At 39.9% G+C, this 15,497-nt stretch overlaps 1 protein-coding gene across 4 annotated transcripts in view; it reads right to left on the bottom strand.

Annotated features, from left to right (window-relative positions):
- uggt2 (UDP-glucose glycoprotein glucosyltransferase 2) overlaps positions 1-15,497 on the bottom strand; it is a 35,372-nt gene that overhangs the window by 2,875 nt on the left and 17,000 nt on the right. For 3 of the 4 annotated variants that reach the window (XM_029530041.1, XM_029530043.1, XM_029530042.1), the window contains exons 23-36: positions 14,426-14,557; positions 13,665-13,795; positions 12,435-12,530; positions 12,176-12,278; positions 11,588-11,667; positions 9,732-9,921; positions 9,457-9,615; positions 9,252-9,337; positions 6,862-6,946; positions 6,618-6,700; positions 1,890-2,006; positions 1,685-1,769; positions 913-1,095; positions 602-762 (exon numbers count right to left, since the gene is read on the bottom strand). In XM_029530041.1, the coding sequence (XP_029385901.1) occupies positions 602-762; positions 913-1,095; positions 1,685-1,769; positions 1,890-2,006; positions 6,618-6,700; positions 6,862-6,946; positions 9,252-9,337; positions 9,457-9,615; positions 9,732-9,921; positions 11,588-11,667; positions 12,176-12,278; positions 12,435-12,530; positions 13,665-13,795; positions 14,426-14,557 (1,691 nt within the window). The remainder of the gene's footprint in view (positions 1-601; positions 763-912; positions 1,096-1,684; positions 1,770-1,889; positions 2,007-6,617; positions 6,701-6,861; positions 6,947-9,251; positions 9,338-9,456; positions 9,616-9,731; positions 9,922-11,587; positions 11,668-12,175; positions 12,279-12,434; positions 12,531-13,664; positions 13,796-14,425; positions 14,558-15,497) is intronic. The other variant, XM_029530044.1, reaches the window with a different exon arrangement.

Genomic DNA, 15,497 nt, shown 5'->3' with positions numbered 1-15,497 from the left:
ATCTTTGCTGTTCAGCTGACCTCCTTCCCTTCAAATCAAATGTGGTTTTCTGACTTCTCGCTTTTTTTTTTTTTTTTTTTTTTGGCCAATGTTGTGATGAAGTAGAAGTACCACAGAAAGTTACTCCAGCAGCTGTGTTCAGCTGCACCTGCACCTAGTTGAACAGCTGCCACTTCGTCAGCCTTCACACTAACAAAAGCACAACTTCATGCATTCAGCAAGGAAGAGAACTAGTTCAACATTCATGCTTGATTTCATATGTATCAACGTTGAATATAATAAATCCGGCCCAACAGCTTTTCAAACTGGATTAACACTACAGTCCAATTATACTTTTTTTTCCTTCTTCCAAAAGGTGTATCATCCAAAATGGAAGAGTTCACTATCATTTCATTTAGCCTGTGCAAGAAAGTCTGGAAGGAATTACTTTAAATCTCCAACAATCAAAAAAATATTTTTTTTGAAGAGTTGCCTTCTAATGGATTGGTTAAATCCCATTGCCCGAATAAGGGAACATTTTAATACCATGCTAAAATGGTTAATTCTTTTGAAAGCTTTCAAAATAGTTAGTTTCCAAAATATAGTTGATTTTACATTTTACCTGATGTGGTATTTTCTGTGTCCCAGATGTGAGGCCCAATAGCCAGTTTTCCAAAAGCGATAGCCTTCCATCTCTCTGCGGCTATCACAAAATGGTGTGTACCCATAAGGAGCACCCTCCAAGTCTAAATCCCTCAGCTCCTTCAGATCAGCCCGAACTATCTGAGAAGGAGACCAAGAACATCAGCAAGGACGGTGTGGACTGCCGACACTGCAGTGAAGTCTCATGCTATCTTTACAGCATTGCAGAGACCGATCCACACAACTTCACTTTCACTTATACACTCTGCTGTCACTCCAGTTTATCCTTACCTGGTCGGCATCCACAAAGATGATCTTGTCTACGGCCAAGGGGAAGAGAACATCCAAGAATAGGATCTTGTATCCCCAGATAATGCGCTGCTTCTCAGTCTGCTGGTGGAGCCAGCGGGGCCACTTGTATTGCACTAACTCATACTGGAAACCGTATGACTCTGCCATGTGAGAGATGGTCTCCTAACCGTCACAACAAACATCAACAACAGAGGTCAAAAAAGTCAACACAAAACTGTGCTTTGGGTAAAAAAAAATTTAAAATTAGGTATATTGTTAGTTATAACTATAGAAGTATACTTCACATGAATTTGTCCAGATCACTACAATAGAGTGCTATGTGAAGGTGGAACTAGATGTGCAATAGGTGCAAACACGAAAAGCTAAACAAGGCAAAATAATTCCTGTAGCGATAGAATAAAGCGGATGTAATGAAGCGTACAAAGGGCTGCAATTAAGTGTGTGTTATAGTATATAGCCCATTTGAAGGATATCTGCCATGCATGAAACCTTTTTCACTGTATCATAAGACAACTTGTTTGGATTCACCCCTAAGGCAATTTTATTTATTTTTGCAGTCAATATGTCAGAGAGGGACCACAAATGCACTTTCAGACCTTACACCCAGAACCTGAGATTAAACATTTAGCATCACAATGGAGTGAAAAACCCAGATATTTCTTTACTATTGTAAATTTCATATCTGAAATTTATCACATCATTTTGAATAAGCAGGAAAAATGCTTGTCTGTAGTCATAAAGTCAGAAGTACCTTGAAAGATGGGGAGAGGTAATTCTTGAGAAACCAGAACTTGACAGGTGTTTTAGTATGCCGAAGGACAGACAGCATCATTATTCTGAAATAGAGAAGTAAAGGTTGGGGTGGGGTCTCTTGGTCAGGATTTAAAGGGCTGTAATGTGTAGGAACTGGAAAGTAAGTGTATAACTGTGTGTGTGGTGAAACAAGAGTGGCCTACCTCAGAAAGCGCTCATACAGATGACCTGAGGCCACAGAGAATATATTTAGCACATCTTCTTTCTTCTTTTCTCCATCGTCCTTCTTGGAGCCACCACCCGTGATGCTGTGAATGAGACTGTAATACATGAGTCAGGTCGTTTTGATTGATTCCTCTTATTCACACAGTGACAGTAAATCAGAACGAAGCCTGTAGCCACCATGCTTTTGTAAAACCATGAGTAATAGTTATCCCACACAGCAGACAAACAAACCATGCATCGCTGCCCATCATATTGAGGGGTTATTTCTAGTCAAGTCAAGTCAAGTCAACATTATTGTCAATACTGCTATATGTATAAGACATACAAAGGATTGAAATTGTGTTTCCCTCGCATCCATGGTGCAGCAGAACAACACTAATATAGAATATAAAAATTGGAAAACATGTTAATAGAGACATAAATTGAAAAATACGTAAACAGAGAAAGATTGAAAGAAACCAACATCAACAATATAAATAATAAAAACAATATATCTAAATGATTCAATGGAACATTGAATGACAGTGTTCTGGGAAAATACACTTTTGGCATTTGGCATTTGGCAGCAGAAGATTTAAGCAGCTCCTTATGCTTGCATACTGACATTGCAACTTGAGAGTTTATTATACAGGGTAAAGATTAATAATGGCTTTGTGTCCGATCATGTAACAGCTAAATACATGCTCAGCGAAATTTTGAAATTGGAGCACTATATTACAGGATGTAAATTTTTCTTGACAGTCACCATTTTGTGAGGCTGCAGAGCATAAAACACACTATCCATCAAGTCCACAGTGTGCAATCTTACCACACAGGACATGGGAAACAAGTTGCAAAAATGCATTTACATACATTAAAGCCATTTGTGTTAGGGGCCGGTAATAACAATGCTCAAGAACATCTGCTCCTCTCATTCCTTTTAAAAGCAGTGTTGGCATGATATACTGCCATTTTGGTAATAGTGTGAAAAGTATGGAAGTCTCCCCTTCATTCATTCATCTTCTAACACTTATCCGTTTCTAGGTCGTGGGAGGGTGCTGGAGCCAATCCCAGCTCATATTGGGCAAGGGTGGGGGTACACCCTGGACAGGTCGCCAAGAGGGCAACACAAACAGACAGACAGGAACAAACAACCACTCACACTCAGACCTACGGACAATTTAATGTCACCTAAACATACATGGCTTTGGACGGTGGAAGGAAACCCGCGCAAGCACGGGGAGAACTTGTTAACTCCACACAGAAAGTCCCCAGACCTGGGAACCAAACTTGCGACCTTCTTGTCGTTGGGCAACGGGGCTAACCGTGCTGCCTTTGGAGGAGTTCTTCCCAAGAAAAAGACTAACCTCTCTAGTGGGAGATGCAAAATTGTAAGTAAATGCACAACAACCTATTCTGCAGGATTTTCTCTGTAGTGTGCGTTATGCTACTTGAATAGCAGACAGCCAAGCAGCGGAAACAAAACAAAACAAAAAAACATTCACTGTGCCGTAAGAAAAAAAAAAAAAAAAGGCAAACTGTGTGCCCACATAAAGATAATATTCATTAAATCAGTCATTCATCCTCAAGACTGAATTAACTTATCAACAAACTTTATAAAACACATTGATGATATATATATATATTTTTTTTTTATTACAAAGGACACTTTTAGACGCCAATACACCCCAACTGCTTTTAAAGAGCAGTGGCTCATGATGCAAGGCACATTTAGTGGACAGAAATCATGTTCGCGCTGGAGGGTAGATGTGTCTGCAGTCAAACTGTGTCCTTGTCTGAAACAGACTGCTGATGAGGGAAGGAGTGTCTCTCCCACATTCAATCACAAACGCTGCGATTGCCCTGAGGCCCCAGGAAGACACCAGTGAGTGAGAGGGAGGTGTGAAGGAAAGGGAGGGGGCATAATGTTTGTCTCCACATGTCCTCTAAAACCAAATCTCACATGCAAGAGTCTGACTGGTAAACAAGTCACAACTATTACACATTACCTCACCAAATAATCTGTAAACAATCCTGGAAACATTTTACACAATGTTTTCTCTCTCTGCTCTTTAATATCACCTTAAATTAAAACATGGCCCGCTCTGTTGTTCAGTTGACTTATGTCTGTCTGTCTTTACTTCACTCCAGATGCTCAGCTTTTGTGGGTCAGATGAGAGCCTGTTTGGCTGAATCATGATGAACCTCTGCTCTGTCTAAATCCTGAGCAAAGGGCAGCTCTAACGCAACTGAAGTCCACTTGCTTTGCTACAACTCTGTAGACCGAGCAGGATCATTCTCCACACACAACTGTGTGGAGATAATCAAGAAATGATCAAGTCTGACAAAAAGTGCTAAAGTATTGTAATCTATTGCTATAATTTTCTGTGACAACGTTTGGGTACAAATCTGGTCATTACAGCTTCTCTAAAGTGTAAATTAGTACAAAACAAAAGTTTTTACAATAGATCATAGATAATTAAGCTTCATGGTGAGGGTTTTGTTAGTTAATATTTCAGAAGCAAAGCTAGTAAAACAGCTACAAAGATTTTGCCCAGATAACAAATAAACTCCTCATTATAAGAACTTACGGCTATTTAGATCAGTTAAATCTAAATATTTAATTTGATGAGTTTGTCAAATGAATGTTTGTACCAATTTGAAAAAACTCCCCCAGGACAGTCTTAAGAGATCACATCCATGGTCTTAATTCATGGCCACAGTGACCTTAATTTTCAACCATCAAAATTTTATCTGTTCATCCTTGAGTGACTCAGAGTAACACTTGTTCCAAATTTGAAGAAATTCCATCAAGCTGTTACTGAGATATTGCATGCACAAGGATGGGATGTACTCAAAGGCTGGTGTGGAGGCATAAAAAACTAACAGCCAAATCCAAGTCCTATGACTACTTGGGGAGAGGTAGCTTTTACTGCACCCCCCACCAAATAACTCCCTCAGGTGACATTGCCAATGACAATCTTTCACATTCTCTGTGGCCCTGATGTTTCTGGTTTCTAACACTGGCATTAAGGAGATTAAAACCTCAGAGCTGTCCAAGCTGAAGGAGGCAAGAGAGGCCAACTTTCCCTGACTTTACTCCCAAAGGTCGGAAGAAAAGAGTAAGAGAGAAAGGATCAAACAGAAAATCAAAATAAGGAAATCGCAAAACAATGATGTGAGGAAGCTAGCAAGAAAGAATAGGTTTTGTCAGGTTCATTATTGCTCAATGGAAATAAAGCTCCTCTTAAACCAAAGAATTTGGTACAGCTCTGTCCCCCTGATTTAGGGGTCCATGCTGATGGATGGATCCACCCATGAAATTGAGAGTTGTTAGATTAACACATGGCCTTCAGTGGCACTCTTTACGATAAATCCCCAAACAACCAGGTCAAGCACAGTGTCTTTTCTCATTTATACAGACCCTTACACTTCCACACAAATCATTTCAAAGTGATTTATCGTTGCAAAAAAAAACGCTATGGTTTATTAATGTATTTTATTTTATAAGTTTAACTGGCACACATGCAAACATTATCTCAACATGTACACCGTTTTTCTCAGAATAAACTGTATTTTGTGTTTTCAAAGAGTGTCTTCTTTTCATTCCTCAGCAATTCCAAACAAGCTACTTTCAGTCAATATTAATGGTAAGGAGTAAGATGTTGAGGTTAGACTCTCCAGAACATTTTATTTATAGTGTTGGGTGGACATAGAATGTATGCACACAGCCCGGGATCATGTAGTAAGACTTTCTCCACATGATGAGTAGCTTGTAAGTCTTATGATTTATGAACAGTTGTTTTGAAAGGAGGGTACACTGGAACCATTCCAGAAGAAATTACTCTCCTCTGTCCAAATGCAGTCAAATTTAAGTTAATTTTAGAGTCATGCAACACAGGCACTTAAGGAGCAATTATGTCTCTTGGAACCATCTTATCCATCCTTTCGTTTAACCTTTTAATGTTATGAGTATTTTTATTCCTCAAATGCAATCATGCCATGGGAAATGGTCTTAAGGTTAGATTCAATTATAAATCTATTCATCTGTCTATCCATCCTCTTTCGGGCTTTATGGTCCTGGTCAAAACAGAGGGCTAATATATGGGGTAGTTCAAATGTTGGTCTCCCCAATGACATCCCAGAGTTCCTAATTAACACATGCCAAGGTCAGGTGAGATTTATAATCCCCTCATCTTGTTCTGGCTCTGCTGAGAGGTATACTCTCAGTTGGACAAGCCTAGAATACCTCTACAAGACATGGCCAGGAAATAACCCGGGCACCAGGAATGTGCCAACATGACATCAATAAATACTGCATGCTAATGGGGATGACAAAGAAGTTACAGGTGTTAAATAGGTTCTAGCAACACTGCCTACCTTTTCTCAAAAGTGCTCCAAACACTTCATATAGCAAGCATTAAGTGAGGAGACAGGATCACACAGTTAGGAAGTGTTGGGGGGGGGGAAACACACAAATGCTCACAAAAACATACCTACAGAAGCACATATTTTTTGCAAGACTAGACCTTACAGCATAATATTGCAGCCTGGATCCGGGGTAAGAATAAGATCTCCTGAAACCACAGTGTAAATTTGACAAACACAGGCACATCAACACACCTACCAACCAGTGAGCTCACAGTTACTGCCAGTCAGCGGCTGGAGAATTTTAAATGTACAAAAACCATCATCATTTTTGCTGTATTTGAGGAATGATTACACACCTTGCTATGGAGTCCCATATGCCTTTGCTTTCACTAGTTTCACTTAACAAGTCTTCATTGATTTTGTCTGCCTTTTTCTGCACCTAGGATACGGATGGAGAGACAAAACAATGTTGCTCTTACGGATTTCTAATCACTGTGTAAAATAATTTCAATCTCCTCAATGTGTGGCCTATTAATGATATCCACATCCTCGCGTTCATTAATGTGTGTAATGTGTTCATTACATGTGAAATACACTCACTCTGACTTTGATGATTTTACTGTGGAAACTGTTCAGCACAACTCTAACATCTCCGGTATCAGCAGGGGAATCAGTTCCGTCGTGCCTGAAAAAGCAGAGAGAGTGATTATGAACTAATGAAATATCACCAATGCATCTGTAGTAGTTACGTTAAACACAGGTGAAGCCACACAGACTAGCATTAACCTACGAACTGGAGGATAAAGTTTAACAATTATAAATTATGGATTTTTACACACAATCTATACATTTTATTACTGCATAAATAGTTTAGTCCTATTCAAACTAACCACAAACTTTCGCACAAGGAATCTGTAAAAGATGAAGTCTGGCAGGCGGCTCAATTGATTATGGACAGGGGTCAGTGCTGTCTTTTTCTACCAATATATGTTTGACAGCCAGCGCAGGCACTGATATTCAAGGTTAACAACCTCGAGCTTTTAACTGTGGTCTACATTCCGAAGACAAAGACCATTTAGCAGTAATTCTTTCAATAAAGAACCAGACCATTTAGCTGTAAATATGTAGAGTATAATGTATAACTGTTCAGTTTTAGAGCTACTCAACAAATCAGCACAATATGTTAATGGCACACTTAACGCCCCTATTTCAATAAATTACACTTTTGCTGCAGTGGCCAAGGTTGGATCACTTTTAGACATGGCAAAAGTACAAGAAAAATACAGTGGAGGAGCTAATGGACAGACCAATGACACATAGTGAGTTAAAAGCGGATAGTGGGATAGCTGCCAGGGCCACACTGACCATATTCATTACCCTCTGTCACCATTAGGAATCACCTTACTATTATTTTATCCATCACTACTTCCCAGCCTTGCTGTATATACTGGGAGATTTAATGAGAAAGACCATGCAGTATTGACACAATAACACTGGCCTTTTCCTGTAATTCTTTTAGGACTGATTTGTCCAGTGCCTAATGTGTTTTGGCAGACATGATCTGCAGGGCCTGATGTTGAAACACAAGAGAGCAAACTTCAGGCAGAGGATGAGCAATAGGGTATGATGCATACTATGACCCCGATGCTTACTATAGGTAAAAAACTAACCTTGATAAATGCACCCTATTCATTTAGCTCAAAGTGTATTCCCCCTACGTTCAAGTGCTGCTTGTGCTTTGCCCCCTTTGCTGTTAGCAGTGCAACTCAGCCTTTAGGGCTTGTGTTAGAAAGTACCAGAGATCAATCTGTATCCCTGCTCTGAGGAGAGGAGAGATGGCCATCTCATTCATCGCTGTCAGGGTGAGGCGCAGTGGCAGCACAGAGGAAAACGCAGGCTCTGGGACTGGAAAGCACAGACACTCCCACTAGGCTCTGATCGGCCACCTAACCAGAGCAGAGTGCCGCTAACCACAAGAATAATGACACTGCCAAGGTGAAAAATGACATCACCTCTTAGCTTCACCTGGAGGATTGGGGAATAAATCTTGGTTGTCTGATATGATTCCAGGGGAACCAAGGGCTGTACGTGTCCTAAATCTTATGTGAGGATAGCCAGAGAAAACAATATCGGTGATTGTAGGGACATCTAGTACGGTGCACTACAGCTGCATATGCAGACACGTATTCGGTTAATATTATCAATAGGGTTAATGTTCTGTTTGAGATGAGAAGTTGATTTGTTTTAGATCAGATTGAAAGGAGCCACAGGACACATCTAATTAAAAACTGAAGAATACAACACAAGGTACTGGGCATGACTAAGGCTAAAGTAGATAAAGTGCCGATCAGGTAACCATCAAATTCCTTGTTTGACTGGTAGGGGGGGGCTAACATGCTTGCCATACCCTCTCCCTATGTTTCCTGTCAATCTCTCCATGGAGAGATAAAATACTAAAAATAATCTTTAAGACAAATGCATTTTTTTAAGAAAATGCATCTCATTAAACCAAAGAACAATACTGTTTCTATTCATCCAGGGAAATTAGCACAAACGCACTGCATCCAGTATATGCAGCCTCTGACACCTACGCTGTCCTAACTAAAACACATTCCGCTGCTGATATTCAGCAATCTGAGGTGGATGGCATGGCAGGTGACCAGCTGAATCATCCCTCCACTTCGTCTTCTCTCTAATAGCACCCCTTTCCTCCTACCTGTCTCTCTCCCCTCTGCGCTGAGCAGAACTCCCTGCACTCATCAAAACCTTGAGCTGCTACAGTGTCAGCAGCTCTACATGTTACCATAGTGATGGTTTCATAGCTGCCATATGAAACAGAGAGGTAGCTGAGAACAACCTTGATGCTGAGCTACAAATAAAGTCTCCTAATTAGCATCATTATCTAACATTTTTTCCCAATAACTGTTGGGGAAGGATAGAAAACTTACACTGGCTTTAAAAATAATGTTTAGACACCATTTAACACTCACGTGAGAACCTGATAGATATCCTCTGACCTTCCTACACGTAATCTTAGGATCCAGGCCCCAGGATTAGCTTTCAGCTGGAAATATCCCTGTTGTGGTTGAAGAGGTTATTTATGAAGAGAATGTAATCCACTCTTATTTTCTCAACATGTATTGTAATTATGTACTGTGAAACTATTTAGTGTTATGGAGGAGAGAGGATGCTGACCAGATTAGCCATCACAATAGTGTCATACATCAGCGGGTCTCGACTCATGCCCAGGGTAAACTGAAGTCCACGAGGAGGCTGACCCGTAGACAAGTCAAAACAGTGGCCCTCTAGCAAAAGGTGCTCCAGTTCATACTCCGCCATCACAATCCTGTTAACCTGCAGCATAACCGCACATTACACAGGAAAAATTCACAGGGAGGGGATGATTATTTCAAAGTGTCTCAAATCTGCTTAAGTGGTGAGACTAATGAAACTGACTAAGAAGAAGACACCTCTTGCAGGTGGATGTTATCCAAATCATGGGGGCTGCTCACTGCCTGTACCATCCAGCTCTCTGGGGTGATCATATTCAGTGTGAGGAGTGGGGATTCTGGGAGCTCCATGAAGCGGGCAGCTGGTCCTGGAGACACTGTGTCGTTGGCCAAGAAAGTCACATCAGACTCCAAGACAAAGCGGTAAAAGCTGCAAGGACAACAAGCAAGATTTAAGCCTTTGCCAAGTAACTGCAAATTAACATAATCTATAAAAACAGAGAAAATAACTAAAATCCCTTTAATGCTGGATATATTGCAGGACTTGTGCTACCAGTCTAAGACAACAAATCCATCCAGTTAATGCTCTGGTCTCCAGGAGGCACTGAAATTATGACATGTTGTGTTATACCCTGTTTTCCAGGACAGGAGAAGCAGACCTGTATTGTGACCGTTACCTACATACGATCTCTTCAAAGTAAGAAATCCAATACTATTCCTGCTCAGCACATATTTCTGTGAGCAGCAGCTTGTGTAACAGAATTGCTTCCTTTCTCCATTATTACAGAGAGTAGTTGCGGAAGCTAGCTTCTGGCTAATCTTAAAGCTAATTGCTTATCCCAACTGAAGCCTCTGACACTGAGGAGTCATAATGAGTTCAGATATTGTGGCAGATGATAAACATTACTCAGTCTAAGTAATTTAAGAATGCCCTCTCATCCTTTCTTCATCTCGTTTTTCTTCATCACAATTACAGGGAGATTTCCCAAAACTTCATTCTCAACAGCTTTGTTTCTGTGAAAAAAAGCAAAGTGGTTAAAGAACAGCTAAGTGTGAGATGGGAGTTGCAGCCACAGCACAGAAAGGCAGAGAGGGAAACACTGCAGTTATGGAGGAGGAACCCAGGACACAAACACATTATGCCTTCATTTCATCAACAAAAACACAAAGAAGGGAAAAAAATGACTGATGATTGGAAATTGGTATTATCAAGAATTTTAAGATGGTGAAATCCCCCAAAAAAACTTTTATTTGTTTTATTTTTAGAATTTTTTTTTTTAACTGAAATGAACATTCGTTCCCCTAAGCAGAAGCTTCATATGGATTAGCCAGACATTCGTATTTCTGGGTTTTTCCAAGTCTGCACTCACACGCACAGGGGTTGAATATGGAAACAGCACTCTTAACAGAAACCGAACAGAAACAAAAAAGATTCATTCATTTTCAGGCTAATAACATCACATGACTGCACTATATTGGACTAATAGACCTGCTAGTAGCTGCTTAAATGCAGACATGTAGCTTGTTTGTCCCTTGTGAAAAAAAAAAATCATCATCAACCATTTGTGTCAATTACAGGCAGTTGTCACTCATGGGGACAGGAAGAGTGATTTTCATCAGCTGATATCTAACAGAAGTTAATGAAAGGTTATAATGTAAGCTGTGCTTTCAAAGTGAGTGTAAACGTCCTTGGAATTTTCTGTTATACGAGAAAACAAACAAACAAACGTGCGCTACTTCCTACCTCTACAAATGGCTGTTATGGAACTAATTAAAAAACGAAAACACCCAAAATTACATAATGACCACCATTTAGGCAGTGGTGTAAATGTTAATGGACAATTCCAACCTTTCATTTGCTGTTGTTTATTTTTTAACTTTGTTGTTTTTACTGCATGGTTTGAGCTGCAACTGTGCAAGCTGTAAGCAATTTAACCAGTGATGCGAGGGGAGGCCCAAAGCAATAAGGTGGTGTTATTAAGCAGATTGCATCTGTGCAGTATAATCTTACAGAGAGATTCCAGGTCTGCAGTGGTCAGAGGATACACAAACAAGCCAAACAGGAAAATTTAATTACTGTTGGAGCAGGAGCTTACCTCTTGAGGGGCATCTCAGACAATTTGGCCCTGCAATTCATAAACACCTGCAGTTTTACATTGACCACTTGACTGAGCACCTGCAGGAGTTAAAAAAGAAGAGACAAAGCTGGAAATCAAGTACAAAGAAGATAAACACCAGCAAAGGTGCCATGAGTACATGACAGAAGATATGAGCCATTCAGGCCATCTTACAGTTTAACTGCCCATGACTCTTACTAAACTGAATTTAAAAGAGAGCTCAAATTTGCAAAGCACAGATTTTTGCACCTTTCATGAAAATTTAAAAAATGTTCACTCAAGTCAAATTTTTCACCACAGGCAGCCTTTAGCAAGATGCTGTAGACAGCAAGTGGGATTCAGTGAAACTAAGCCCACTAAGGGAAAAAGTTCTTTTTTTTTTTTTTTCAAACCTCTTCTGGTCAAACAAGCTAGGCTTGAAAAAATGAGCTACATAAATGAATGCAGACATGAAACATTTAATTATATGAGAATTGGGGAAAAATACATGTGTTCATTGCTTCTGTACCCTGTGCTTTTAGTGATTTTAGGGTGTCCTCAGTATAATAGTAATCACATGCAACTTACAATCAGCAGAGAGGACATCTTCTGTGCCTCCCTTGTGAGGGGGTCAACAATGGCCACCACATCATAGAACACCTCGTTTTCACGTGGCGAGAGGTGGAGCACACTGAGGAGGATAACAGCACACCAGAGTAAATTCAGTAACACAAGGTTAAACAAAACTTAATCAGCAGAACCGCAAGGCAAGAGATATGCTTCTTTGCACTGCTTCAGACAGCAGGGCCAACAAGACTGACAAAATGGATTAAAAAAATGTATCCACCTGTGACTGTCTTTGCTGAAGTGGACATCCCTTCTGACCTCGCCTTTAGGGGCTGCTGTTAACAGGGCATCAACTTTCATGACTAAGTCACTGGCCCTGTGGGAGAGGAGTAGCAGCAGGGTCAGTCCATCATTTATTAATGATACATGTGAGGAGACATGTCAAACACAGCTCACATAGTGTGTTTGCCAGCTGTTAACAAGCCATCCTCATAAATCAGTCAACGCTACCTTCAAACTGAGAAAATGATACTGTTAATATTAGAGTTTTTAAGACATAGGATAAAGTGGCTTCAGAAACTACTCCTTAACTTTCTCTACACTCTGATGTGCTGTCAATCTGAATGTAAAGATGTAACATCACCATTTCTGCCCATCAATCTACTCCCAATAACCCGCTGTCACAAAGTGAGAGCATGCTTCAGGATTTTCTTTTTTTTTTTTTTTTTTTTTTGCTGAAATCTATTAATTACAGATGTATTCAGACTCTTAATTCAGCCCCTTGCAGGGGCACTTTTGGCAGCAATTACAGCTTTGAGTCTAGTTGGGTAAGTCTGTACAAGCTTTGGAGACAAAGATTTGTGCAGTTTATCCCATTCTTCCTGGCAGATCTTCTCATGCTCCCTATGGGAACCATCTGTGAAATACAGCATTCAGGTCACTTCTCAAATCTTCTCTGCTGTTTAATTTGGGGTTTTCAGTCACAGACTTACCCCTAAGCCACCCCAGGATTGTCATGGGTATACATTTCGGCAGTGTTGTGGCTGTAATGAAAGGGAAATTGATGGCCCATGTTCAGAGTGCTTACAGTCTGGACCAGGTTATGATTAGAATTATGATTACTACTATTATTATTATTATTATTATTACTATCATCACATGAGCTACTTCTCTGTTTTTAGTTGCCTTCATCCTAACCTCAATTCTGATCAGACTTCCACTCCTTGCCACAGAGAAGAAAAATTAAGCAAACACGATGCACCTGAACACAATTTAGAATCCTTCGCTAAAGCATCTGAAAACTTTGAAAATTAGACATTTCAATTTCATTTCTGGAATTTTATATATTTTATAAAAATTCAATAGCCCCTTCAAATAAGAAAACAAATAAATAAATATCGAGGTTGAAATTATGCAAAAATGTTCATCAGAGACAGTTAAATGGGAAAAGAAGAACCATTAAAAAAAAATAAATAAATAAATAACAAAGCTTAAAGAAATATAAGCATACTGTTTCGGCTTCATCCCCATTTGTTTCACTGTGGCTTTGACTTTCTCTGCAGAACCACTGAGTGTAATCTTCTCCAACAAATGGAAATCTTCTACAGTGAAATCTTCTTGCTCCTCAAAAGGACCAAGGATCTAAAATGAAAAAATAATGCAGTCAGAACACGACTTTTTTGTATCTCAACATGTATTATTTACTAGGTGCCAGGGGGGTGTTAAATTTAATGTGATTGTAACTGTGTTTCATCCACTTAAAGTCATGGTATTCAGTGATGTGTTTTCCTCCTTTCTATTTTGGGAGTAGAGCCCTGCCACTGCAGAAGAGGAATGTAAAATGATATTAATTGTTACTGCCATCTCAGAGGCTGGCCTCTTCATCCGTAACTGTCAGCATCGCTGCTGCTGCGACATCAGTCATCAGCTCTGTGCACACATACAGTCAGCAGATACACAGACACTCACACAAACACACACACTGTACTGTTTGTGCCACCCATGACCTTTAAGAAACAGACATCATGCTGATTTGACAGTACTAAGGAAGCACTCTGAAAACACAAGAGGGGTAAAAACCTCTAAAGTGCAGCATCTTAGAGAATGCTATTGCACTATTGCTAGCATTACCAGCTATATTTTACCAATGCTTTTCCTTACTGACAATATACAGGAAATGTAATATATTTCGGTTTTTATGCAGAAATATGTGTATGAAGTCACCTCAGTGAGGTTGCTTAAAGAATTGTGTTGGAGTTCAAGTCCACTCACTCTGCCATTGCTGATGACTGCCCGCTCTCCAGGACCCAGTTTCAGGATATCTCGACAGAACAGCTGCTGACTATGGATAAAATCCACCTCAAGTGTGTTGAACTTTTTCTCAAAGGCATCAACATTCATTCCCTAGAGGAGAATAACAAAAGTTTGTTTATGGTGTTGCACATATTGACTGCATTGTTAACACATATTTCTGAAGAATGTGTGATGCACTTAATTCAATAGGCTGATAGCCTAGCCCAAGGACCTTTCTTGCTTAACAATCTGTCCAAAAACGAAATCTTGAGTGATGCATTGGCATAAGAAATGATGTATGAGACAAAAAAGAAATTATTCACAATATCATTGATGCAAGGCATCAATGCAATCATTTCAGTTTTCATTTTCAAACACAAAATATTTCAGCCAGAGGAGAGCTGTCAAAAATGCACATGTGTGAAAATGGAATTAATCAATTTGTAATTAATACAACAAACTCTTAATTAAGCCTCTGCCATTCTTGTCTGTAACAAATTATGTGTGAGTGTGTGGAGGCTTTGTGGAGTCAAGTTATTAGTTTCTCCAACATTTCCCTCCTCAGGAGAGCAGGTGAAATACCAATAATGTCAGTGCAACCAGTCAGCAAGTCTGTCTGGCAGCCAATAATAAACTCACATCCCTAGACCCTGAGTCTCAACTCACACAGCCACCACCTGCTTGTCTTTCAGTTGCTAGTTACAGCCCATTTTCTTACCATTGTTAAAGACAGGCATAACTGCAGGGCGATTTGTTATGGTTGGTCCCACATGTGAACTATGATCTGTGACTTCTCTAGATGGGGGGGGATTGGAGCACTCCTGTCAGCTGACTTGTTCATTAGTGCTTCACAAATTGTTTTCTTATGCGCAACATTGTGTGGGAGGATACTGCACACAACAGAATATAGAATGTTTGTTATGATAGACTGGTGACAACCAGTGTAATCAGTGTAATGGTCAGGATATGGCTCTCAACCATGAATGGTGTGCAGGTCGACAAACCAAGTTTGCACCAGCTCTTTTACTTAACGAGTGTGGATCCTGCCTTG

Source organism: Echeneis naucrates, chromosome 21 (genome assembly GCF_900963305.1).
Source record: "Echeneis naucrates chromosome 21, fEcheNa1.1, whole genome shotgun sequence".
Lineage (NCBI taxonomy): Eukaryota > Metazoa > Chordata > Actinopteri > Carangiformes > Echeneidae > Echeneis > Echeneis naucrates.
This window is presented reverse-complemented; position numbering and strand designations above follow the sequence as displayed.